This window comes from Coturnix japonica, chromosome 2 (genome assembly GCF_054131305.1).
Source record: "Coturnix japonica strain WE chromosome 2, WE-NBRP24, whole genome shotgun sequence".
NCBI lineage: Eukaryota > Metazoa > Chordata > Aves > Galliformes > Phasianidae > Coturnix > Coturnix japonica.
Genome location: NC_140664.1, coordinates 67743551 through 67768152, shown reverse-complemented (window position 1 = coordinate 67768152; position 24602 = coordinate 67743551). Strand labels below are relative to the sequence as shown.

Below are 24602 nucleotides of genomic sequence, written 5' to 3'. Positions count from 1 at the left end.
CATCCGGGTCCAAACCTTCCCTCCTTGTCAATGCAGTGGCTGGGGAGGTTTCACAGCTCCTTGGAGCCAGGGAGCTCTTTGGTGGAGCTGACGGAGGAAGGTCCCACCTCCATCAGGGGAAATAAGAAGGAATTCTGCCATGCAAAATAAGGAATAACATACCAAGTGGGGATTGAACAGTGAAGCAGGAAACAGATGCTCTGTTGGAATACGGAATAAAGGGGGACTAAAAGAGGGAAACTTAAAGGTAGTTTATAGAAACAAGTAAAGGATAGTTAAATTTTACAAGTAAAAGAAACAAGGGGCCAAGGAGAGCAAAGAGGATGCAGATAAGGAGTGAGACCTCACGGACGACATCAGCCAAGGAGAAGAATAGATATTGTAAACTACCAGAAGAGGAGTTTCATCCCCCTGATAAGAACAAGAGGGGGTCTTCATGCTAAAGACCTATTGAATATGTATCAGAATTCCGAGAACTATTGACTATGTATTAGAATTCTGAGAAATCATTGAGTATGTATTAGATGTACCTATATCTGTGTCATGATTTTAGAAGTTAGTGTGGAAGTTTGGTGGAGCTATCCCCCTTACACCCGGCACTGGAATAAACATACCTGCTGTCTCGCTCCAATTTACAGGAGGGAGGCAAGGTTCTTTTGTGTATATACCCGGCGTGAGATTAAGAAGCAACGGTTCAAATGTTGGTCCAACCAGTTTATTAAAGACCTAGGTGTTTTTTTAGGGAGACGGGGAAGGGAAGGTAGGCGATAGGGAAAGTAGGAAATGTAAGCAAGGAGTCTTTGCAGATAGCAAAAGAGACATAGTCACCACCGTGGATCCAGCGAGGTACACAGCAGTTAATCTCAGGAACTCGTCTGATCACCGCGGGAGATGGGAGACAGCCAGGGAGCTCCGCAGCAAGCCGGTCCCGGGGGTTCTTCCGACGAGGTTTTCCCCTCAGGGAATTCTCCGTCAAAGGTGTCTTTGGGAGTTTGTCTCCAAAGTCCCCAGTTTAGCGAGGGCCTTTTATCCCCCATTTCGGTGGGAATTTTCCTCTTCGAAGTCTGAGAATTGCAGCTCAGCATTTTTGGGGGAAATACCAAACTTCTGAACAAACAGGCAAACACTTCTCAAAAGATGATTTACAACCAGCTTTTGTGACATTCCTGGCCACAGATGAGCCAGCAAGGAAGGAAGAGGGGGTCTCTGTTGCTGGACACAAGCGTTATCGCCTTCTGCAGTGGTCCACTCCTTCGAGCAGCACCCCTGAGAAAGAATGCTCATTCTGCTTCTGCTTATCTTTGCAATCATAAGCAGAGGTACTGTGGCACAACAACACCCACCATTCACCCTCCTAGATAGTTAGCAGTCACCAGTCTTATCATCAGAAAGGCCTCATGAAGCAAGCTTTGAGACAACAAAAGAAAACCAGTTCTGTCTTTCACACCACCCCGTGGCTCAAAGGTTGCTTGAAATTGATGCGCAAATGACCATTCACGGTGGTGAGGAAAGGAAAAAAAAAAAAAAAAAAAGCATAAGGGAAAAGAGGGATGGGTGATATGGGGGAATTAAATGTTACACAATCATCATCATTCAATCAAAACCTTGATTGATAACACATTAACTAAACATGAGGTTACATGTAAGATCATAATTTTTTGAGTTGACATATACACACTGATTCCAGCTTTCATTTTAGACAATTCTATAAATGGAAATTTCAAAGTTAATGTATTATTACTTATCAACAACTATGAGGTGGCAAACCACCAAAAGAAGACAGAAGGAACACAATAGCGGTGAATGTGATAGGCAGTGCCTGCAGGGCGTCCCCTGCTTCAAAGTGCACTTTGCCTTTCTCACCCATCACAGATTCTCTCCTGTTTTAATTCTTGCTAGAGATTGCAAGGTTTTTTCACATGTGCTCCACATCCGCATGGCCAGTGCATGATATAGAGCCCAGGTGGAACACCTGCTCTTAAAAGATAACAAACAACTATATTAGATCTCTCTACAATACAAACTACTCAGAAAAGTTATTTAGAGCTACAGTTACTTATTCCTATTGTTTGTTACTTGCTTTACCCATAGCTTCCTGTCTTTATTTAATTGGTAAACTTTTTCTTGTTGACCTACTCCTACTATTGTTACAAAAATCATCTAAGGGTAGTAATTATTGATGCAGTACAGAGTGAGATGCACCCGTATCTACCAGAAAACAAACATCTTTACACTGCTATGTGCATGTTGCATTCAGTCCACTGGGGGCAAAACTCATCCTGGGATCTTCAGGTCCTGCTCTAGTGCAGCTGCTATTATTCTTCCCAATTCTTTCATTACAATCCCTCTTTCTATACAATTTCCAAGCTCCATTCACATACCCTCAATTATACTTCTGTATCATTAACAGTTCTTATACCATCAAAGCAGTTTGTCCCATTCCCTTCAGAACCCACAGATCAAACAACACAGTTCTTCAGTTTCCACAACACCCTTAGTACCATATAACTTTCCTTTAGCAATCCATACTTACATATACCATAAACATTTAAAAATCACAAAGACAGTGACAATAACCAATAGTATCAAATAAACATGTAAAACAAATAAATAGGGGTATTTGTGTCAGCTGCTGTCCACTTGAGCATTTCCAAAGCAGTTCAATTGCTGAGAGATATAAATACTAGTTTGGCAAGTTAGAGTACTGTTATAGTCTACCGAACTTTTCACAGGACAGTGTGTGTGTAGGATACCCCACAGTATAAACCATAAGAGGGATAATCCCAGAAACATACACGTCTCTTATCAAAACTTAGACATTTTTCAACAACCATGTTTTGTATGAAACTCCTGAACTTATGTGGCACTGAAAAACATCACTGCAAAGGGTTTTATGATAGATTTCTTTTTTGACCACATCTATTAGATGGGTCCCTTGGTTCATTTCCCAATTTGTTAGGAATTTGGAAACACTATGGAGGAGTTACATGCAAATCATAATCACTTTGACAAAAAGGGGTAAAAAGAAGGGATCAGAAGGAATCCTGATCACTGTGCAGAAAGTACCAGAAAGTCAGGATGACCTGAAAAAACTCTGAACCAAATTGTGAAGTTCTAACAGATCCAAGGACTGATATCAATCACAATCCACAACAACAAACAAAAGCATAATACTATTGCAACCAAAATATGTAATAAGAGAGGTAAATTCAGAATTCTAGCACAATCACATCTTCAACTTTTCTGTCACAAAACACAAATGGTTAAAGTCAGCTATCAGTCATTCTGTTCAGTGAAGGTCCCACGGGGATCTTCTGTAAAATAAAACAAAACAACAACTTGCCCTTTTGGGGCTTTGTTAATACAATTAAAAAAATGAGAGAACAATCCATCGAGGAGTATATTTTACATTCCTTTTTCGGGGTGTCCTTAGCCTTCTAAGGATATTTGTTAAGGGATTTCATTAAGGTTAGGGAAACGCCTCATGTTAGCTGAGTCAGTCCACACAAGCTGGCCAGAGAGATAAGTGTTTCCCTAGCTTATCAGCAACTGGATCGTGACTCACAGGGGCAATTGGCAGGAGTGGGGAGGCCTTGGGACAGAAGGTGTTAAATCGAGGATCTCCTTTTGTTGTGAGCTTTCTAATAAACATCCACCCTTCACTGCCTTCCCCCCCCCACCTCCCACTCATCTGGGGGAGGGGGCGAAAGCATCAGCTTTCCTTGAGCTTTTGTTCTGGCCACAAGTTAACTAATTTCTCTAACCTGACTGTGGGTAATCCATTTATCAAGTCTCGTGGAACACCCTTTTGCCAGCCCAGTGTCCAGAGACGATTACGTTTATGATCAATATTTCGCCTACCTGTTCTTACTGGCAATGAGACCCTTCCAGTTCCACAGAGTTTTGGGCTAGGTGGCCTAGGAGCAAGGATGGTTGCTGCAAGCCTTACTTCCTCTGGCTCAGATATACTGGAAGAAGCCACAGGCCCATATTTCCTTTCATAATTAATCAACTCTTGGGCAACCTCCCCCCATGTCCATACTTTATATCCCGACTGCAAATGGCCTGAGGTGCCAGTTCCTTCTAATGCTGCTAGGGTTCTTTCTCCCTGAGGCATAGCTTGTATCTTTCCTTGTAGTTGTATACCTATAGGTTTCAGTGATTCTGGAAGCCCCCTGATTAAAGAAGTCATCCTTTCAGGATCCACAGGCATCATCATAGGTGATCCATGATGTGTCTGCAGCTTTCTATCATACATCATTTGGAGACAAGCAGCTTTTTGAACACTTTCAACCAATTGATCAGCTGTCCCATTAATAGCAAGAGGGTCTCCCCTTTCTAAAGGGTTAAGACCACCTGCCCAATAGGCAGCCCTCTGTGTTAGGGACCAGGGAGCACGGTTGTTACCAGTAGTTAAAAATACTCCAGGCCCCCAATAACCTTCAGCTTCCTTTTCAGTTAACAGTATTTGGTCTCCACCAGTTAAGCTGACTCTCCATACATATTCTGTTTCCGATTCCTTTGGAGAGCGGCTAAAATCCTTTTTCAGTTTTGCTAATTCAGTGGCAGAAAAGGGAATTTCTTTAACATTCATTTGAGGGTCCAGATCCTCACTGTTATCAAACGTATATTCAGTTTTTATCAAAGGACGCAATTGGGCTGGCGAGTCCTCTAATTTGCCAAGCCCTTCCTTTATTCCTTGTAGTTCCTTCTGAGGAAAAGTTTTCTCTTGAGGCAAATTATGGACAGCAGTATTGCTAGTATTCTTATATGTTAATAGTTCCTTAAAAGCCATTTGCAACAAAACTGTATTATGTTGCTCTCTTTGTAATTGTTCTTCAAGGTTCACTATTTGATTCTGCAGAGTTTTTACCAATTCTTGCATTACTTTAACTGATTCCTGTAATGCTTGTATGGTTTGGGTTTCTGCCGAATGCTTTTCATCTCGGAACTCCACGGCAGCTTTTAAAGCAGCACCGAGTACCGCACAAATAAACGATTTTCCTTTCCCGGCTCGAGTATGAGCCTCATATTGTAAAACACGAATGCGGTCGGAAACACTCTGCAAGTTATACCAGTTTTGTCGTGCCCAATCCACCCCTGATAAAGAGGGCCGAGCACCATGCTTTTCTAAAAGGTCAAATAGCACATCTTCACTTTTCGTAGTGGCAATACTGCCACTCATTTCTCAATACCCAAAAAGACACACACTAAGGGAAGACAAGGCACACTTAACTCCTTACCCCTCCCCAGGGAGGCACGCACCTATCAAACAAATGCAAATGCTACAATCATTCCTCCCTTTCACAAAAGACCAAGAAGCCCAATCAACACTTACAAAGAAAGTGTAAACGCCTAAATCGCTCCTGGCTACCCTGTCAGGCCAGAAAAACTTCAAGCTTAAAGCCACACAAGTTACAAAACGCTTCTAGGTTTCTCAGAAAGGAATAAACTTCTTGGAGAGGCACAAACGTCAAAAAATTACTTCCTCACTTCCCCAAGAAGCGCACACACAAAACTTTCAAATTCCAAAATACGTTACAAGTTACTTAAACCACAAAATGCGAAATAGTCTTCCCGAGGAGGCACACACGTATAAAACAAGAGCAAATAGTCAAAATTAATTCATACGTCCCCGAGAGGTAAACACTTAAGCAGTAAAGTTTCAGAATGTGGAGCGATCTTCCTGGAGAGGTGCTCACATCTAAGTTACCCAAATTATCGCTCCTTGCAACTCCAGGAGGTGCACATAGAAAAGTTTTAGTCTATGTCTGGGAGGACAACACTCTCACGGCGGGCATCCTGCCGACTACGCCAATAAAAATGTCTCACTCCAATTTACAGGAGGGAGGCAAGGTTCTTTTGTGTATATACCCGGCGTGAGATTAAGAAGCAACGGTTCAAATGTTGGTCCAACCAGTTTATTAAAGACCTAGGTGTTTTTTTAGGGAGACGGGGAAGGGAAGGTAGGCGATAGGGAAAGTAGGAAATGTAAGCAAGGAGTCTTTGCAGATAGCAAAAGAGACATAGTCACCACCGTGGATCCAGCGAGGTACACAGCAGTTAATCTCAGGAACTCGTCTGATCACCGCGGGAGATGGGAGACAGCCAGGGAGCTCCGCAGCAAGCCGGTCCCGGGGGTTCTTCCGACGAGGTTTTCCCCTCAGGGAATTCTCCGTCAAAGGTGTCTTTGGGAGTTTGTCTCCAAAGTCCCCAGTTTAGCGAGGGCCTTTTATCCCCCATTTCGGTGGGAATTTTCCTCTTCGAAGTCTGAGAATTGCAGCTCAGCATTTTTGGGGGAAATACCAAACTTCTGAACAAACAGGCAAACACTTCTCAAAAGATGATTTACAACCAGCTTTTGTGACATTCCTGGCCACAGATGAGCCAGCAAGGAAGGAAGAGGGGGTCTCTGTTGCTGGACACAAGCGTTATCGCCTTCTGCAGTGGTCCACTCCTTCGAGCAGCACCCCTGAGAAAGAATGCTCATTCTGCTTCTGCTTATCTTTGCAATCATAAGCAGAGGTACTGTGGCACAACAACACCCACCATTCACCCTCCTAGATAGTTAGCAGTCGCCAGTCTTATCATCAGAAAGGCCTCATGAAGCAAGCTTTGAGACAACAAAAGAAAACCAGTTCTGTCTTTCACACCACCCCGTGGCTCAAAGGTTGCTTGAAATTGATGCGCAAATGACCATTCACGGTGGTGAGGAAAGGAAAAAAAAAAAAAAAAAAAAGCATAAGGGAAAAGAGGGATGGGTGATATGGGGGAATTAAATGTTACACAATCATCATCATTCAATCAAAACCTTGATTGATAACACATTAACTAAACATGAGGTTACATGTAAGATCATAATTTTTTGAGTTGACATATACACACTGATTCCAGCTTTCATTTTAGACAATTCTATAAATGGAAATTTCAAAGTTAATGTATTATTACTTATCAACAACTATGAGGTGGCAAACCACCAAAAGAAGACAGAAGGAACACAATAGCGGTGAATGTGATAGGCAGTGCCTGCAGGGCGTCCCCTGCTTCAAAGTGCACTTTGCCTTTCTCACCCATCACAGATTCTCTCCTGTTTTAATTCTTGCTAGAGATTGCAAGGTTTTTTCACATGTGCTCCACATCCGCATGGCCAGTGCATGATATAGAGCCCAGGTGGAACACCTGCTCTTAAAAGATAACAAACAACTATATTAGATCTCTCTACAATACAAACTACTCAGAAAAGTTATTTAGAGCTACAGTTACTTATTCCTATTGTTTGTTACTTGCTTTACCCATAGCTTCCTGTCTTTATTTAATTGGTAAACTTTTTCTTGTTGACCTACTCCTACTATTGTTACAAAAATCATCTAAGGGTAGTAATTATTGATGCAGTACAGAGTGAGATGCACCCGTATCTACCAGAAAACAAACATCTTTACACTGCTATGTGCATGTTGCATTCAGTCCACTGGGGGCAAAACTCATCCTGGGATCTTCAGGTCCTGCTCTAGTGCAGCTGCTATTATTCTTCCCAATTCTTTCATTACAATCCCTCTTTCTATACAATTTCCAAGCTCCATTCACATACCCTCAATTATACTTCTGTATCATTAACAGTTCTTATACCATCAAAGCAGTTTGTCCCATTCCCTTCAGAACCCACAGATCAAACAACACAGTTCTTCAGTTTCCACAACACCCTTAGTACCATATAACTTTCCTTTAGCAATCCATACTTACATATACCATAAACATTTAAAAATCACAAAGACAGTGACAATAACCAATAGTATCAAATAAACATGTAAAACAAATAAATAGGGGTATTTGTGTCAGCTGCTGTCCACTTGAGCATTTCCAAAGCAGTTCAATTGCTGAGAGATATAAATACTAGTTTGGCAAGTTAGAGTACTGTTATAGTCTACCGAACTTTTCACAGGACAGTGTGTGTGTAGGATACCCCACAGTATAAACCATAAGAGGGATAATCCCAGAAACATACACGTCTCTTATCAAAACTTAGACATTTTTCAACAACCATGTTTTGTATGAAACTCCTGAACTTATGTGGCACTGAAAAACATCACTGCAAAGGGTTTTATGATAGATTTCTTTTTTGACCACATCTATTAGATGGGTCCCTTGGTTCATTTCCCAATTTGTTAGGAATTTGGAAACACTATGGAGGAGTTACATGCAAATCATAATCACTTTGACAAAAAGGGGTAAAAAGAAGGGATCAGAAGGAATCCTGATCACTGTGCAGAAAGTACCAGAAAGTCAGGATGACCTGAAAAAACTCTGAACCAAATTGTGAAGTTCTAACAGATCCAAGGACTGATATCAATCACAATCCACAACAACAAACAAAAGCATAATACTATTGCAACCAAAATATGTAATAAGAGAGGTAAATTCAGAATTCTAGCACAATCACATCTTCAACTTTTCTGTCACAAAACACAAATGGTTAAAGTCAGCTATCAGTCATTCTGTTCAGTGAAGGTCCCACGGGGATCTTCTGTAAAATAAAACAAAACAACAACTTGCCCTTTTGGGGCTTTGTTAATACAATTAAAAAAATGAGAGAACAATCCATCGAGGAGTATATTTTACATTCCTTTTTCGGGGTGTCCTTAGCCTTCTAAGGATATTTGTTAAGGGATTTCATTAAGGTTAGGGAAACGCCTCATGTTAGCTGAGTCAGTCCACACAAGCTGGCCAGAGAGATAAGTGTTTCCCTAGCTTATCAGCAACTGGATCGTGACTCACAGGGGCAATTGGCAGGAGTGGGGAGGCCTTGGGACAGAAGGTGTTAAATCGAGGATCTCCTTTTGTTGTGAGCTTTCTAATAAACATCCACCCTTCACTGCCTTCCCCCCCCCACCTCCCACTCATCTGGGGGAGGGGGCGAAAGCATCAGCTTTCCTTGAGCTTTTGTTCTGGCCACAAGTTAACTAATTTCTCTAACCTGACTGTGGGTAATCCATTCATCAAGTCTCGTGGAACACCCTTTTGCCAGCCCAGTGTCCAGAGACGATTACGTTTATGATCAATATTTCGCCTACCTGTTCTTACTGGCAATGAGACCCTTCCAGTTCCACAGAGTTTTGGGCTAGGTGGCCTAGGAGCAAGGATGGTTGCTGCAAGCCTTACTTCCTCTGGCTCAGATATACTGGAAGAAGCCACAGGCCCATATTTCCTTTCATAATTAATCAACTCTTGGGCAACCTCCCCCCATGTCCATACTTTATATCCCGACTGCAAATGGCCTGAGGTGCCAGTTCCTTCTAATGCTGCTAGGGTTCTTTCTCCCTGAGGCATAGCTTGTATCTTTCCTTGTAGTTGTATACCTATAGGTTTCAGTGATTCTGGAAGCCCCCTGATTAAAGAAGTCATCCTTTCAGGATCCACAGGCATCATCATAGGTGATCCATGATGTGTCTGCAGCTTTCTATCATACATCATTTGGAGACAAGCAGCTTTTTGAACACTTTCAACCAATTGATCAGCTGTCCCATTAATAGCAAGAGGGTCTCCCCTTTCTAAAGGGTTAAGACCACCTGCCCAATAGGCAGCCCTCTGTGTTAGGGACCAGGGAGCACGGTTGTTACCAGTAGTTAAAAATACTCCAGGCCCCCAATAACCTTCAGCTTCCTTTTCAGTTAACAGTATTTGGTCTCCACCAGTTAAGCTGACTCTCCATACATATTCTGTTTCCGATTCCTTTGGAGAGCGGCTAAAATCCTTTTTCAGTTTTGCTAATTCAGTGGCAGAAAAGGGAATTTCTTTAACATTCATTTGAGGGTCCAGATCCTCACTGTTATCAAACGTATATTCAGTTTTTATCAAAGGACGCAATTGGGCTGGCGAGTCCTCTAATTTGCCAAGCCCTTCCTTTATTCCTTGTAGTTCCTTCTGAGGAAAAGTTTTCTCTTGAGGCAAATTATGGACAGCAGTATTGCTAGTATTCTTATATGTTAATAGTTCCTTAAAAGCCATTTGCAACAAAACTGTATTATGTTGCTCTCTTTGTAATTGTTCTTCAAGGTTCACTATTTGATTCTGCAGAGTTTTTACCAATTCTTGCATTACTTTAACTGATTCCTGTAATGCTTGTATGGTTTGGGTTTCTGCCGAATGCTTTTCATCTCGGAACTCCACGGCAGCTTTTAAAGCAGCACCGAGTACCGCACAAATAAACGATTTTCCTTTCCCGGCTCGAGTATGAGCCTCATATTGTAAAACACGAATGCGGTCGGAAACACTCTGCAAGTTATACCAGTTTTGTCGTGCCCAATCCACCCCTGATAAAGAGGGCCGAGCACCATGCTTTTCTAAAAGGTCAAATAGCACATCTTCACTTTTCGTAGTGGCAATACTGCCACTCATTTCTCAATACCCAAAAAGACACACACTAAGGGAAGACAAGGCACACTTAACTCCTTACCCCTCCCCAGGGAGGCACGCACCTATCAAACAAATGCAAATGCTACAATCATTCCTCCCTTTCACAAAAGACCAAGAAGCCCAATCAACACTTACAAAGAAAGTGTAAACGCCTAAATCGCTCCTGGCTACCCTGTCAGGCCAGAAAAACTTCAAGCTTAAAGCCACACAAGTTACAAAACGCTTCTAGGTTTCTCAGAAAGGAATAAACTTCTTGGAGAGGCACAAACGTCAAAAAATTACTTCCTCACTTCCCCAAGAAGCGCACACACAAAACTTTCAAATTCCAAAATACGTTACAAGTTACTTAAACCACAAAATGCGAAATAGTCTTCCCGAGGAGGCACACACGTATAAAACAAGAGCAAATAGTCAAAATTAATTCATACGTCCCCGAGAGGTAAACACTTAAGCAGTAAAGTTTCAGAATGTGGAGCGATCTTCCTGGAGAGGTGCTCACATCTAAGTTACCCAAATTATAGCTCCTTGCAACTCCAGGAGGTGCACATAGAAAAGTTTTAGTCTATGTCTGGGAGGACAACACTCTCACGGCGGGCATCCTGCCGACTACGCCAATAAAAATGTCTCACTCCAATTTACAGGAGGGAGGCAAGGTTCTTTTGTGTATATACCCGGCGTGAGATTAAGAAGCAACGGTTCAAATGTTGGTCCAACCAGTTTATTAAAGACCTAGGTGTTTTTTTAGGGAGACGGGGAAGGGAAGGTAGGCGATAGGGAAAGTAGGAAATGTAAGCAAGGAGTCTTTGCAGATAGCAAAAGAGACATAGTCACCACCGTGGATCCAGCGAGGTACACAGCAGTTAATCTCAGGAACTCGTCTGATCACCGCGGGAGATGGGAGACAGCCAGGGAGCTCCGCAGCAAGCCGGTCCCGGGGGTTCTTCCGACGAGGTTTTCCCCTCAGGGAATTCTCCGTCAAAGGTGTCTTTGGGAGTTTGTCTCCAAAGTCCCCAGTTTAGCGAGGGCCTTTTATCCCCCATTTCGGTGGGAATTTTCCTCTTCGAAGTCTGAGAATTGCAGCTCAGCATTTTTGGGGGAAATACCAAACTTCTGAACAAACAGGCAAACACTTCTCAAAAGATGATTTACAACCAGCTTTTGTGACATTCCTGGCCACAGATGAGCCAGCAAGGAAGGAAGAGGGGGTCTCTGTTGCTGGACACAAGCGTTATCGCCTTCTGCAGTGGTCCACTCCTTCGAGCAGCACCCCTGAGAAAGAATGCTCATTCTGCTTCTGCTTATCTTTGCAATCATAAGCAGAGGTACTGTGGCACAACAACACCCACCATTCACCCTCCTAGATAGTTAGCAGTCGCCAGTCTTATCATCAGAAAGGCCTCATGAAACAAGCTTTGAGACAACAAAAGAAAACCAGTTCTGTCTTTCACACCTGCTTTATAACCCATCTCTGGATTATAGAGTTTTATTCCGCAAGTCAGGATGAAATGCATTCATTTGGCTATGGCTTTTTGGATGCAGCACTGCTTAGCAGCCCTGGGATGTGGGAGCACTGACATGATGCAGCGGGATGCCACTGGGATGCAGGGACAATTCCTGCTGTTCCGCAACCCAAACTCAGCTCTTGTAGAGGCCCCGGAAGGAAGAGTGCAGTGCTGTGCAGTGTTACTGGGCTGGGGATGAAGGCTGAGGATGACTCATCCCCACTCAAGGGAAGTGCTGTGTGTGGCTGGTCTCATGCGTGTGCCATGGACTCTTTCCTTACCGGAACACACAGGAGTTTTGAGGCACAGCACTGAATGACTGTGCTGGGTTTTCCAGAGCCCCCAGGGCTTTGGGGACATTACTGCCACCATGTCACTGTGCCCTGGCTGCTGGTGGGTCTGAGTTCATTGCTGTCCCTTTACCCCCCACCGCTGCCATCCCTAGAATTGATCCCTAGCTTGATGCCTTGTTCCATCCTCTTCCTGGTGACTCTTTAGGACAAGTAGGGACAGAGCCACTGGTGTCTCCCCCCCTTGTAGGCCTGGGGATTGTCCTGAGTACCCAGCATCACTCTGCTGATGAGAACCAGTTTCTAGGGTCTGTCCCCTGTCCTCAGCTTGGCTGGGGTCCACCCGTATGGAATCACCTGTAAATAAGGGATAATAGGGACAGCAGCAGGACTGGGGGCTGCTGCAGCACCCATGTGCATCCAACCCCTCAACATCACATAGGAGACCCCCTCTACTTGCTCAGTGAAGAAATAGCCCCCCCAACCCCCCCCCCCAAAAAAAAAATCCCCGAGTGACTCATTTGGGGCTAAAAAGGCAGCAAAAAGCAGAAGCTTGGGAAGGGTGGGAGGGGCATGGGAGGCCTTTGCTCCTGTCCCCATTTGGGGTAAGAAAAGGGGCTAAAGGGTTGCAGAGTGGGACCCCCTCAGCTGTCTGCCCCCAGAAGCTGGAGGGGGAGGAAAGGAGAGGGAGAAGTGGAAGATGAGGGGGGAAATGAGGACACTTTGAGTTTGACAGAAAGCCTTTAATTCCAGGAAAGAAACGCTTGGCTTTGACTCAGCAGCACTCAGAGCAAAAGCCATCCCTGTGCCCACTGTGATGTCCTGCCAAACTTCTGCCCTGCAGCGCTTGGCTCACCCTGTTGCCTCAGTTTCCCCTCGTGCGACGTGCAGTGGTGCCACACCCAGCCATCCTCAGGACCCACAGTGAGTCTGTTTGTGACCAGTGTGTCACTGATTGACAGCATCCGGGTGGGAATGCATCAACATAGAGCCAGGGGAGAGCTGAGCAGCGCTGGGGTTGGGGGGAAGTCAGCCCCAAGGGGAAAGAAAGTCTCCCCCGTGGAAAAAGTGGGTCGTTTAAAGCCTTGGGTGAGATGCTGGAGAACAGGAAATGAATGAGCTTAATATGTGCGACCTGGGTACTGCCTGAACGTCCTCCAACACCACAAGTGCTGTCCAGAGCTCTCCAGTGTCCCCTCGTGCTCCTTGCAGTTCCCCAGTAAGCTCCCATTGCCTCCCAGTATTGTCTAGACTCTCTTTGTGCAAACTCTGTATCCCCCAGTACTGCCCGGAGCCACCTCAGTGCTGCCTGCGTCCTTCAATAGCCTCCCAGTGGCACCAGTACTGCCCAGTGCCCCCAGTTAACACAGCCATTGTACAGTACATGACCATCTCCTTCCCCGAGAACAACACAAGGCCACAGAGACGTTGACAGCAACGATGGTGCTGGAGACATTCAGTCTGGAGGAGCTGCAGCTCTTGGTTCACTGCAACCACTCCAGCATCCCCAGAGGTGAGCATGGAGGTCTGGGTGGCCTTTGGTGCTGCAGGAATGACTGCAGGCAGAGATGTACCCAAGTGAGCACCAAACATTTAACACATTAACATACTAAACAGTAAAGAAATGACAATATTCCCAACCATTTCCAGGTAAAGGCAGAAATCTTCCTTTTACACTTTGTACCTATTAAACAAAGAAACAAACAAACACGTGCTGAAATCACAAGTGATAACCTTGCTGCCAGTACTGGTTGACCTGAGTGATCTCTCCAGAGGTGCTTTGAAGTGGTTGTTCCCTTGGCAGAGGAGAGAAGTAAGCTTCGTGCTTGGGTACTTAAAATAAAGTTCAGTGTTCTGGGTCTTCCAGTGCGCCTGCCTGGGGAAGCAAGCAATTCTTTGGGAGAAACCATCACATTTCTCTTTCATTTGACAGAACTCAGTGCAGTATCAGCTTAATGTGAACACTGAGGTCCATCTGCAATTATTTTAGAGAGTTTTGTGCCACACAACCCGACTGTTTGTTTCATCTTGCCTCAGATGCAATGGCTGACTTCCTGACTGGCATCCTCACTCGAGCAGAGAGCCACTTGGGCTCCTGTCCCCGTGACCTGGATGCTGAAAAGAAGCTGTGGGACTCAGCCAGGAGGGATCTGTCATTTCATTTGCTGGGAGGAACCAGCAGGCCTACCTTGCCAGTGTCCAGAGTGCCTGCCTCATTTTTGGCCAAAGTCAGCAGTAGATGGACTCAGAGCTCTGTGCATGTGCCTCTTCACTGTCCTGCTTGGCTGGTGGCACTCAGGGGGGATTTTGTGAGGTGAGGTCTCTGCTGGGCGATTCAAGCTCAACACATTTGAAGTTGAGTGGCAGACAGTATGTATTTTGATTTCCAGGCTTGTGACTTGGTCACAGGGACTGGCAAGCAGGGAGTTAACTGGCAAGCAGGGAGTTAACTGGCTCGCAGCTCTGCGGATGGAGAGGGCTCTCTGGAGATTTTGCCCTGTTGCTGCACATTGCTGCCAGCACCACAGCCAGAGGCAGATGGCCATACATCAGTGGTGGGATGCACAGAGAATGAACACCTGCCTGCCCATCAGTAATACCCCAGAGACCACAGTCTGCAACTAAGGAGACAGAGTGACAGAAAGCATGCTGTATGTTTGCAGTCCACATTATGTCTAGCACTTAGAGGTATGTTTTGTCTGAACTGTCTGATACTTTGGTCAGTTATTGCTACAGAACAGAAGCAGACAGTGACTTCTGGATGGGCAATTAATTCTAACAAAGAGAAAAGCACTGCAGGAAGCCTTACCTCCACCTGCAGAGAAATCAGTTCCCAGCCCTATGTCAGTTCAGTTAAGCATCACTGCTCCTTCCCCAAGGAGGATCCTCTATGAAATGCAACAGGACAAAATGTGAACCTTTCACAATGTATCAATCCTTTCAAACCAAGGAATCTAGCATCTCAAAATGACTACTGCTCGACTACCAGGTCGTTTCAGATCACATAGGCTTCAGCATCTGGGAAGCCTCTGTTATTAAAGGAGAAAAGGGCTCATGCACTTGAATAAGGGCCACGACTTTGGGGACAGCAGCTACTCCCATTCTTTTCCATCTAAAGCTGTAATTTAGCTTTCACTGCATCTACTTCATGCAGCCATTCATTAGTTCTGCAGTGCACTGAATGGTGCAAAGACTGTGGATCAAGGGAACCAATCTAACCAGTCCTTAATTTCCTGATGAGAAATCTCTCTCAGTCTCTTGGAATAGCACTGATCACTTGGAGCACATTAAAGTAAAGCACCCAGGAAAAAGTTCCTCCGGTGGCAAAAGTTGCATCACAGCGCCACCTGCTGGAGACCGACATCTCGAGGGAAGCAGGATGGATGTTGCAGCCAAATGTGCTCCTCCACCACTGGTTTTCTGAGACGTACCCGTGAGCACCACACATTTGTACGGTCTGTCTGTCCGTAGAGCTACAAAGGCAGAAGCAGAACATCTATATGGTTTGTTGTAGCTGTGGGTTGTGACTGATATCAGTTCTTGGATCTGTTACACTTCACAATTGTGTTCAGAGTTTTTTCAAGTCATCCTGGCTTTCTGGTGCTCCCTGCACAGTGACACCATCTCTTCTGTCACCCCATTTAGTCAAACTGACTGTGATTTGCATGTAGCTCCTCCACGGTGCTTCCAAATTCCTAACAAAGTGGGAAATGAGACAAGGGATCCATCTGATATCTGATAGATGCTGACACAAAAGCAATCTGTCATAAAGCCCTTTGCACTGATGCGATTCAGTGTAATACCTAGCATGGGTTTGTTTAACTTTCCTTGAGACTGCAGGTCATTTCTAGCAGTAACAATGCTTACTGCAGGTCACTCAACACCACATTATGACTATGAGTCTTATTTGAAATCCATTCCTAGCCATGAGAGCTGGGCAGTATTTAAATAGCGCTTCTTTGGAGCTCAGGATTGGTTCATCCCTAAAGGTAGGAAATAGGGATGGGGGGTGTCCTGGAAATGGGTGATGCTGAGATTGTGGAGATGCTGAACGCCTTCTTTACTTTGGTTTTCACTTCAAAGACTGCCCCTTGGGACTCCTGGACCCTGGAGGGAAGAGAGAAAGCCTGGGAAATGGAGAGCTTTCCTCTGGGTGAGGAGGGGGTGATCTGGGAGCATCTGGGTGGGATCAGTGTGCACAAATCAATAGACTCTGATGGGATGCATCCACATGTGCGGAGGGAGCTGGCAGAGGTAATTGCCAAACTCTGTCATCTTTGACAGGTCTTGGAGAAGTGCCTGAAAGCTGGAGGAGAGCCTGTGACACTGCAGTCTTCAGAAAGGAGCAGGAGGAGGATCTGGTAAACTGCACGGCAGTCAGTTTCACCTCTGTCCCTGGAAAGGTGCTGGAACAGCTTGGTCTGGATGCCTTCTGCGAGCAATTGGAAAGGAAGAAGTTTATCAGCAGTATTCAGCTTGGATTCACCGAGGAAAAGTCATGCTCAACCAACCCTGCAGCCTTCTATAATGGCATCACAGCACAGAGTCCATTTGGAGACCTGTGGTCTGCAGTGTTCCACAGGGCTTGGTGCTGTGTCTGATCTTGTTCAGTATCTTCACAGATGACCTTGAGGAGGGGATAGTGTCCATGCTCTGTAAGTACGCCTATGATACAAAGCTGGGAGGAATGGCTGGCACACCTGAAGTCTGTGCTGCCATTCAGCAAGACCTGGACAGACTGGAGAGCTGGGCACCAATAAATGTGATGTGGTTTAACAAAAGCAAGTGCAGAATCTTCAGCCTGGGAAGGAGTAGCAGCAAGTATCAGTACAAGGGCACGGAATGTTGTGTGGGCACCTGGGTGTGCAAAGGAGGCATGGTGGCACACATAGATGTCCATGCACATGGGTAGACAGAAGGACAGGGTTGCACATCAATGTGTGTGCACAGTGTTATTCAAATGGCTGGGGTCATACAAGTATGAGCAGGCATGTGGCTGTGTGCAAGAGAGGAGCTGCCCATGTTTGTGTGCAGGGCTGTGCAATGGAGTGGGGTTGTACAGCTGTGTGCGGGGGCCAGGTTCTGTGTGCCATGGAGCTCCATGGGAAACATCTATGAGTGCTAGGAACAGCAGGAGCACTTGGAGCACTGCCTGGAAGAGCGGTGCTGGGATGGGCTGTGGTGGGCCGAAGATGTGTAGTGGACCTAAGATGTGTAGATGCTACTCTGGACCAAATGTCGTGCAGCTGCTCATGGAATGCCACTGGACAAATCAGGCTGTGCAGTCTTTGTGAATATGTAATTATGATAGTTTATTGATAGAATGCAATAAAGGAAAAAAAATAAATAAAGAAAGAAAGAAAATAAATAAAGAAAAAAATCCCAGAATGTAGTAAAACATGGAATGCTGAGTTGGGCTGCAACTGAAATGCTGTGCACTGCAGACGCTGCCTTGTGACGCTTTTCTTCTCAGTCCTTCATGTGCACCTTCTGCATCATCTCCGCAAGTATGTTCATCTCTGCGAAGAACTGGAAAGAAACAAAGCAAGCGTAGAAGTAGGACAGAAACAATCTAGGGAGATCTCATGAAGAAAGCCTGACCAGTAAACTTCCAGAATGACCCCGTGCGGAACAGCACATTCCTTTCATTCAGGTCACTGACACTACTTCCCATGACACGTTGTCTATGGTAAGATTCATGCTCTGTCATGGAAAGGTCGTTTCAAAGGTTGCAGTGCCCAACATGGCAAGCTTCTTTATCACAGCAAAACCTTCTGGCTGTTACCAACCACATTGTTCTCAAGCCAGAGGAAGGCGTCCAAGCTCCCCATGGCAGCTCTCACTGACAGTGTCATTTCCTCAAACACAAAATTTTTCTATTCCATCGCTTCTCTCAGGATTTTGCCATCTCTTTTATGTCTGACAGATGTAAGCACTGAGACCAAAAAGAGAATGCGTGTCTGTGTTCACCAAGGACTCACCTCTGCCCGTGCAGCTCTCAAAGAAGCCTTTCTCATTTCCCTTTTCCTTTCTTTTTGTTGTTGTCTTCTTGCTGGAAAGCAAGAATACCAATGAATTCATTTTGTCAACAGCAAAGCTGCAGAAACATGGGTGCCGAGAAAACAAATGGCAGTCCAAACACAAAGCAAATGGGACTAGGAAGCCTCTCAGTGAGTAACATTTCCAGGGGGAAATACAGAAGAGCATAGTGAAGTTAATGGAAAGAGATGCGTTTAGGTATTCTGGCACCTCGCTGCCTTTGGACTTTGTAGCCTTCAACTCTTTTCCCCTCCACAGAGAAGGAAAAGGTAAAGCAAGCCCTAAGCAAACTCAGTGTGTTTGATAAGGACAGCACTTCACCGGGACGGTGCCTCAGCACCTTCTTACCTCTTTGCTTGGAGCTCCGTGGTGGGGTTGGGGCCGGCACACTGCCTGTGCTCTGGCCCCTGGCTCTTTTGTTAGCAGGCAACTGCGCTGCTGCCTGTTGCTCTTCGTCCAAGCCCTTGCGTTTCCCTCCAGCGAGAGTCTTGGAGACAGAGCAGGGGCACACAGCCAGGGAAGGTCTTCTCCCTGAGCTGGGACCTGCTGTTACTGGAAGCCCTCCAGCCTGGACATGATCTCTCCCAGAAAGCACTTCCTGCACTGCTTTCACGTAGATCATTCCATTTGGCTCACATTTTACATCTGTTATAATCAAGAAAGGAGAAGCAGTTAGACTTCAAGGGAGCCCAAGGCTACTTTCAGTCTGCAGAATGGCCCACAATACTAGGAAATCTCATCTTGAGTGTTCACAGCAGCAGATCTTAGGTGAATTGTGGGTTTACATTTCAAATCTGGACAGGGAATGTAATTGTAAATCCCAGGGACAAAGACCTCAAGCAACATGCAGCAACAACACTCCCAGGAAAGAACAGACAGAAAGCCTGACTAGAACGACATCAAATCAAACCCCGATGCCTGTTGTGCCTCTGTACCTCTCTTGGGTGCCACGTCACAGGCTGCAGTCCTCCCCAGACCTGCCGCAAGGCTGCGCTTTGCTGGAAGGCCGCTTGCGTCATCTTCTGGCAGAAAGAAACAAGAAATACTTGAAGAGCATCTCTTGGGGGGAAGATTTGAGCACAGCCAACCACCAACTTCAACTCTCCAAGTGTAGTTCCTACCATTTTCCTTTTTGCTGCTACAGCATGGTGCCATTTCTGCAGTCAGCACAGATCTGCAGTGGACTTTCTTCACTCTTCCATCACACATGCACCCCTTCATGCAGCCCTATTTAGGGGCAGGTACCCACACCACAGCTCACAAGAGGTTCTTACCTGCATGGGCTTTCCGTTTCCCACCTTGCCCAGCACCATTGCATGGACGCACGGGCTCTGTCCCTAAAACAAGAGATCGTGTGTTGATTTCACAGATGACAGTAGCAGTATTGTCCTGTTAGCCCGTGTCCACCCCCCACTAAAGAAAGACCCTGTTTTACAGACAGAAGAGAAACTCACTTTTGCGTGGCAGTAAGGACGGTCCATCCCCATTGCGTCCCTCTGCGCGCTGAAAGGTGCAGCTGGATGTCTGGCAGCTGCGCCGCCTCTGAAGAGAGAAAGGAAGAAACTCAGGTCGGAACGGGCAGCTGAGAGCTTCCAGATCGTGCCAGAGATGGGATATCAGAGCGCTGAGACATCACTGATCACTAAGGGAAAATACAGCCTGAGCCCTGACCGTGCCATTAGCCCAGGCTGTCAGCAGTGAGCTCAGGATACAACCGCTTACTGAGGTCCCAAAGGACCAGCAGGGCTCCCCCTGTTCCACTCCTTCCCCTTACAAATGAGAACAAAGAAGAAAAGTCAAGCCAAAGGAACCCAGCCATACCTTTCCGCTCACAGAGCAGGCATTCGGTCCGCACTTGTCTCCTTGCTGAGACATGATGGCTCAAGTATCAGAGGAAGCACAAGTTCTCTCACAAGCTCTCTCCACAGGAACTTTCCCTGCTCTTGGAAAGAGCTGGCTTCACTCTTCCTAAGACTGCCTCGATCCTCCAAATCTCCCTTCAAACAGGAACCCTGCAGAAATCATCCACAAGAGAAAAGTCATGAGGGAGAAGTATATTCCCAGCTTTGTTCTGCCATGCAATTGAGTCTCTTGTGGAGGGAAAGGTCTGGGAATCAGCTGGCTGCAAGAACGTCCCAACGCTAGCTGCAGCTTGTGTCTGACTGCCGTGGCTTGTGTCAGCAAGTGCTCTTCTCCATCTCCTCAGGAGCTCTGCACCCAGCCATCCGTGTGGTAGTGAGGCACAAGTTGCGCTCTGTTTCCTTTTGAATGGTGTTTCATCATCCTCACCAAAACACGGGTTGGAATCTCCACAAGAACCTCTTTCCCCTGGGAACAGCCATGTGGAGGGGCACTGCTGGAGCTGGGGACTTCTCCCCGGCCTAGCATTTCATGTCTGTAGAGACACCTCCCAGCAGCCAGCCAGCACCAAACCCAGCTCACCTGTTGGGCCTGTTCAGCGTAAGCTGCGCTCAGCTCACCAACACAGCACAGCAGTCCTTCGGACAGGCTCTGCCAGGGTGATCTGTTCCACGAAATGCACAGAGCTCAGTCTCCGCGTGCAGCACGCTCGCCAGAGCACCAGCTCTGCTCACCACCTGTGGGACACATGCTCTTCCCACCGTGCCAACCATTGTGACCTCAGCAATGCTCGCATGACTTCTGCGCTTTCATCATAATGGGAGGAAGTGGACACCTTCTAGATCCGAATTTAAGGAAACCAACGCCAGGGTCAGCCCATGGGGTGATCTGAAGTCAAACAACAGGGAAGTGAAGGTGACTCTTGTGCAGCTGTCATGGTTTTGCAATTTTTATTAAAAACCAGTCAAGACTAATGTGGCCTCATAGTGCTCAGTGGAGTCCCAGGGGAGATAGTGGGAAGGAATAGGGGTGCACATCTGTATGCCCCGAGGCTGGTGCTCACCTCTCTGACTGTGGATTTAGTCTCTGGAACTGATGTTGAGTGCTGGCCTCATGGGCTTGGGCTTGAGGCCCTTGGACCATTGCTGGCCTCAATTAGTGGGGCTTCTGCCAGTTGGATACAGCTGCTGGCTGAACTGGCCAGGATTGAGTCTTCCCTCTGTTGCCTCCCATGTGCATATCCACCCCAAGAATGGAAGTCCTCCTTTTATATGTACCCCATTAAACCACAATGTGGAAAGCAAACCATTTAGGCACCTGAAATGCTTCTGCTCCTGCAGTCTGGCAGAAAGCAATGCCCTCTATTTCATGCCACCTCTGCACAAACTGGAAGGGAATGGGGAGACATATGTCAGAACCAATGGGACAGGACTTCACTGAATGCAGTTTAAAAGCAAATCACACCAGCTCTTGGTTGGGCTGTTGCCCTCTATGGCTGGGGATCCCTCACCCCTGGCCACTGACTTTCCACCCATGCATCCTTCCTTGGAGACAAGTGTGCCTTTCCCAGCAGCAAGCACCAGGCTGAAGTCAGCACCAAAACGAAAACCTCCTTGCACCTTTCCCGTCCTCCTTTCACACATAGTCTTTTAGTTTCAGAAAATAGGGCCAGACCCCAGTGAAACAAGAGCTCTAGGACAAAGCAGCTGCTTTATTTTCCTCTATCCCTTTCCTCATCTACACCCCACAGAAAGACCATTTGCCAAGTAAGGGAGGCAGTGATCAGGTGTATGAGGGGCAAAGTGATTCAAGCTTAATTTCAAAGGCTTGTCTCTTCCACGTGACTTCCCTGAGGTCTGATACAATCGTACAGTCATAGACTCATAGAATAGCCTGGGTTGAAAAGGACTACAGCGTGCAGGGTCATCAACCACCAGACCAGGCTGCCCAGAGCCACATCCTGCCTGGCCTGGTCCTATCACTATCCACCCTCGTAAACAGCCGTTCCCCCTTGCTGTTTATATGCTCCCTTCAAATACTACAAGGCCGAAGTGAGGTCTCCCTGAAGCCAAGCAAAAAAAGCCCAGTTCCCTCAACCTGTCCTCATAGGAAAGGTGCTCCAGCCCTCTGATCATCTTCGTGGCCGCCCTTAGCATTATTTGCATTTCTCTTTTGCCTTCCTAAAAAACTACACCCCCTTCCGGGCACATTTCATCCCACTGTTAGGCCTTGTAAGAAGCACTATGGCAAGTCCACATGCAGAAAACACTGTCATTCCATTCAGTAACAGAGAAACCATTCTGCCCTTGCTCATGTCTCTCGTCCCTGCCTTCTCCTGAACTGGGCAATGAAAGAAATCCTCACATTCCAGAAAATACAGACAAAAAAGAAAGAGGCAGAAAAGCAGCACTAATACTTTGTCACTAGTGGGAATCTCCACAGACAGTGTTGTGCTAAAGGTGTGAGGTTAAGGGATCATCACTCTTAAGATAAAAGTCATAGCATGGAAGATTTAGGGATGGCGTGCTGACTAAAAGGAATAAACAACACTTATCTTGTATCTTATTCATTTTCTCTCTCTTATCATCGGATATCTTATCCTCATCTACAAAGCTCTGAGGTTGTCCAAAGCCTGTTGCTATGAGCTTTGCTAAACGCAGCACTTCTGTGGCTCAGAGATATTACACTGGCACATCGCAAAAGAGAACGCCAAAACCCAAGTGTAGAGGGAAGAAGAAAGGGGAACTGTTACAATTAATTACCTCCTCTAAATTGGTAACTGTAGGCTTCTTGTCACACACTAGTGCCTTAAAGCAGAACAGCACAGATGTTGACAACCATGACAGGGATTTCTGCATACAAGCAACCACACGAGGCTGGGCACACTCTCCTGTCTGTTTGCCATTCCTAGAAAGACCCAGAAGAGCTCAGTGTTCTCTTGCTGTTAGTTTACATACTCCAAGCATTTCCAAAGGCATGCTGCTCTGCAGAAAAAGCTGAGCTGTCCAGAAAGTTTGTTCAGGAAGAATGCAGCAGTATCAGTGCCCGTCATCCTGGGGGACCTGAATGCATTTGTTAAGAGAACAGAGAAAGAAGAGGGAAGAGAGCCAAAAACCAGGCACTAGCAGTGCTGCCCACAGGGGGCGGGGCTTGAGGCAGGGCCTGTGCCAGAGGGGGGCCTGGCACAGTTAGGGCCAGCTCAGGGCCTGGAGCAGAGGGGGTGCAGGCGGAGGCAGGGCCTTGGGGCCCAGGATGGAGGAGGACCAGGCACAGCTGGGGCCAGCTCAGGGCCCAGACTGGAGAGGGACCCGGCACAGTTGAGGCCACTGCAGGGCCCAGGTGAGAGGGGAACCCAGCACAGTCGGGGCTGCTTTGGGGCCCAGGCTGGAAAGGGGCCCGGCACAGCCAGGGCCTTGTGGCAGCACTCAGACTCTCCAGTTCAACCATTAACCATAACCTCAAATGGTAACTGTAGTGAAAGGCAGGAGCTGATACAGCTGCTTTACTCTGTTTTAATTTTCCTAAGAATGGTGAAGGACTCGAGCTAGCAAACAGAAACAGAATTTCTGGAAAAAAACTAACACGGATCTAAACAAAAAATCCCAAATACACTTTTCTGAAGAACAGGATTCACTAAATGTTACTATGGAGCAGATCTCCAAGTAGAGACTCTTTCTCTTAGACAGCCAGCTCTTAGATGAGATCAGGGAGGGCAGGAACCAGGTTCTCCCCCTTTTTTGCACATTTGAAATGCTTCCAGTTGTGCTCCACAGCAGAACGTCTTTTAATGAAGATTAAAACCTGTGAAATGAAAGAATCCATTGCTATTTCTTTCACATTTGTGTTTATTGACTTCAGTTCCAACCAGGTGGACTTGCAGTGTCTTACAAGTGAGACCTGGAAGCAGGTACAGAGTGGAGACCCAGCACCCTCAATCTCCAGGTGAGTAACAGCAGCCAAGGAGGCCTTTGGACTCTGCAGGGTCCAAGTGTGGAGCATTACACACAGGAACACCTGAGTATAAAGACAGTGGCAGAGCTGTAGAGCTAGCAATAACAGAGAGGCACAGTGGCTCAGCTCATTTCCCACAGTAACACTGGAAATAAGAGCCATGAGGGAAATGCAGATGCTTTCTGCCTTCCTCTTTTGTCTCATGCCTTCTGCCCCCATCAGAGGGGAGGAATGAGCTGCAGTTCCACAGAGACATTCCCCTCACAGCCATTCACACCTCAGGTGTGGAGGGGTGAGCTGGGGCTGCTGGTGGGAGCTGTGGAACACTGCCATCTGTGGTGCCCCATCCTACCCTGGAGATGGGCATGTAGAGCTGAGAACCTTTGACACTGTGCAAATGACTGCAAGCAGAGATGCAGCAGAGGGAACACAAAGCATCTAATAACTTATCATACAAAGCAATGAGTAATAGAAATAACAATATTTCCAACCAAATATCCCCCATCCTAACAGTCATGTCTGATCTCCAAAATCCCACCCATACAATTTC

General features: G+C 46.3%; 2 protein-coding genes and 1 long non-coding RNA gene across 3 annotated transcripts; all 3 read right to left on the bottom strand.

Annotated features, from left to right (window-relative positions):
- Positions 1-699: 699 nt before the first annotated feature.
- LOC146761907 (uncharacterized) lies at positions 700-6206 on the bottom strand. The gene has a single exon (XM_085537732.1). It carries the CDS (start codon positions 5183-5185, stop codon positions 3713-3715), a length of 1473 nt encoding a protein of 490 aa, XP_085393858.1. The 5' UTR covers positions 5186-6206; the 3' UTR covers positions 700-3712.
- On the bottom strand, positions 5906-11837 carry LOC107310341 (uncharacterized). Its single transcript, XM_085537733.1, has one exon. It carries the CDS (start codon positions 10390-10392, stop codon positions 8920-8922), a length of 1473 nt encoding a protein of 490 aa, XP_085393859.1. The 5' UTR covers positions 10393-11837; the 3' UTR covers positions 5906-8919.
- A 6352-nt stretch (positions 11838-18189) lies between these two features.
- On the bottom strand, positions 18190-19871 carry LOC146761906 (uncharacterized). The gene is made up of 4 exons (XR_014943715.1): positions 19696-19871; positions 19516-19578; positions 18590-19263; positions 18190-18254 (listed from the first exon to the last, which is right to left on the bottom strand). It is a non-coding gene; the product is annotated as an uncharacterized LOC146761906 (long non-coding RNA).
- Positions 19872-24602: the final 4731 nt, after the last annotated feature.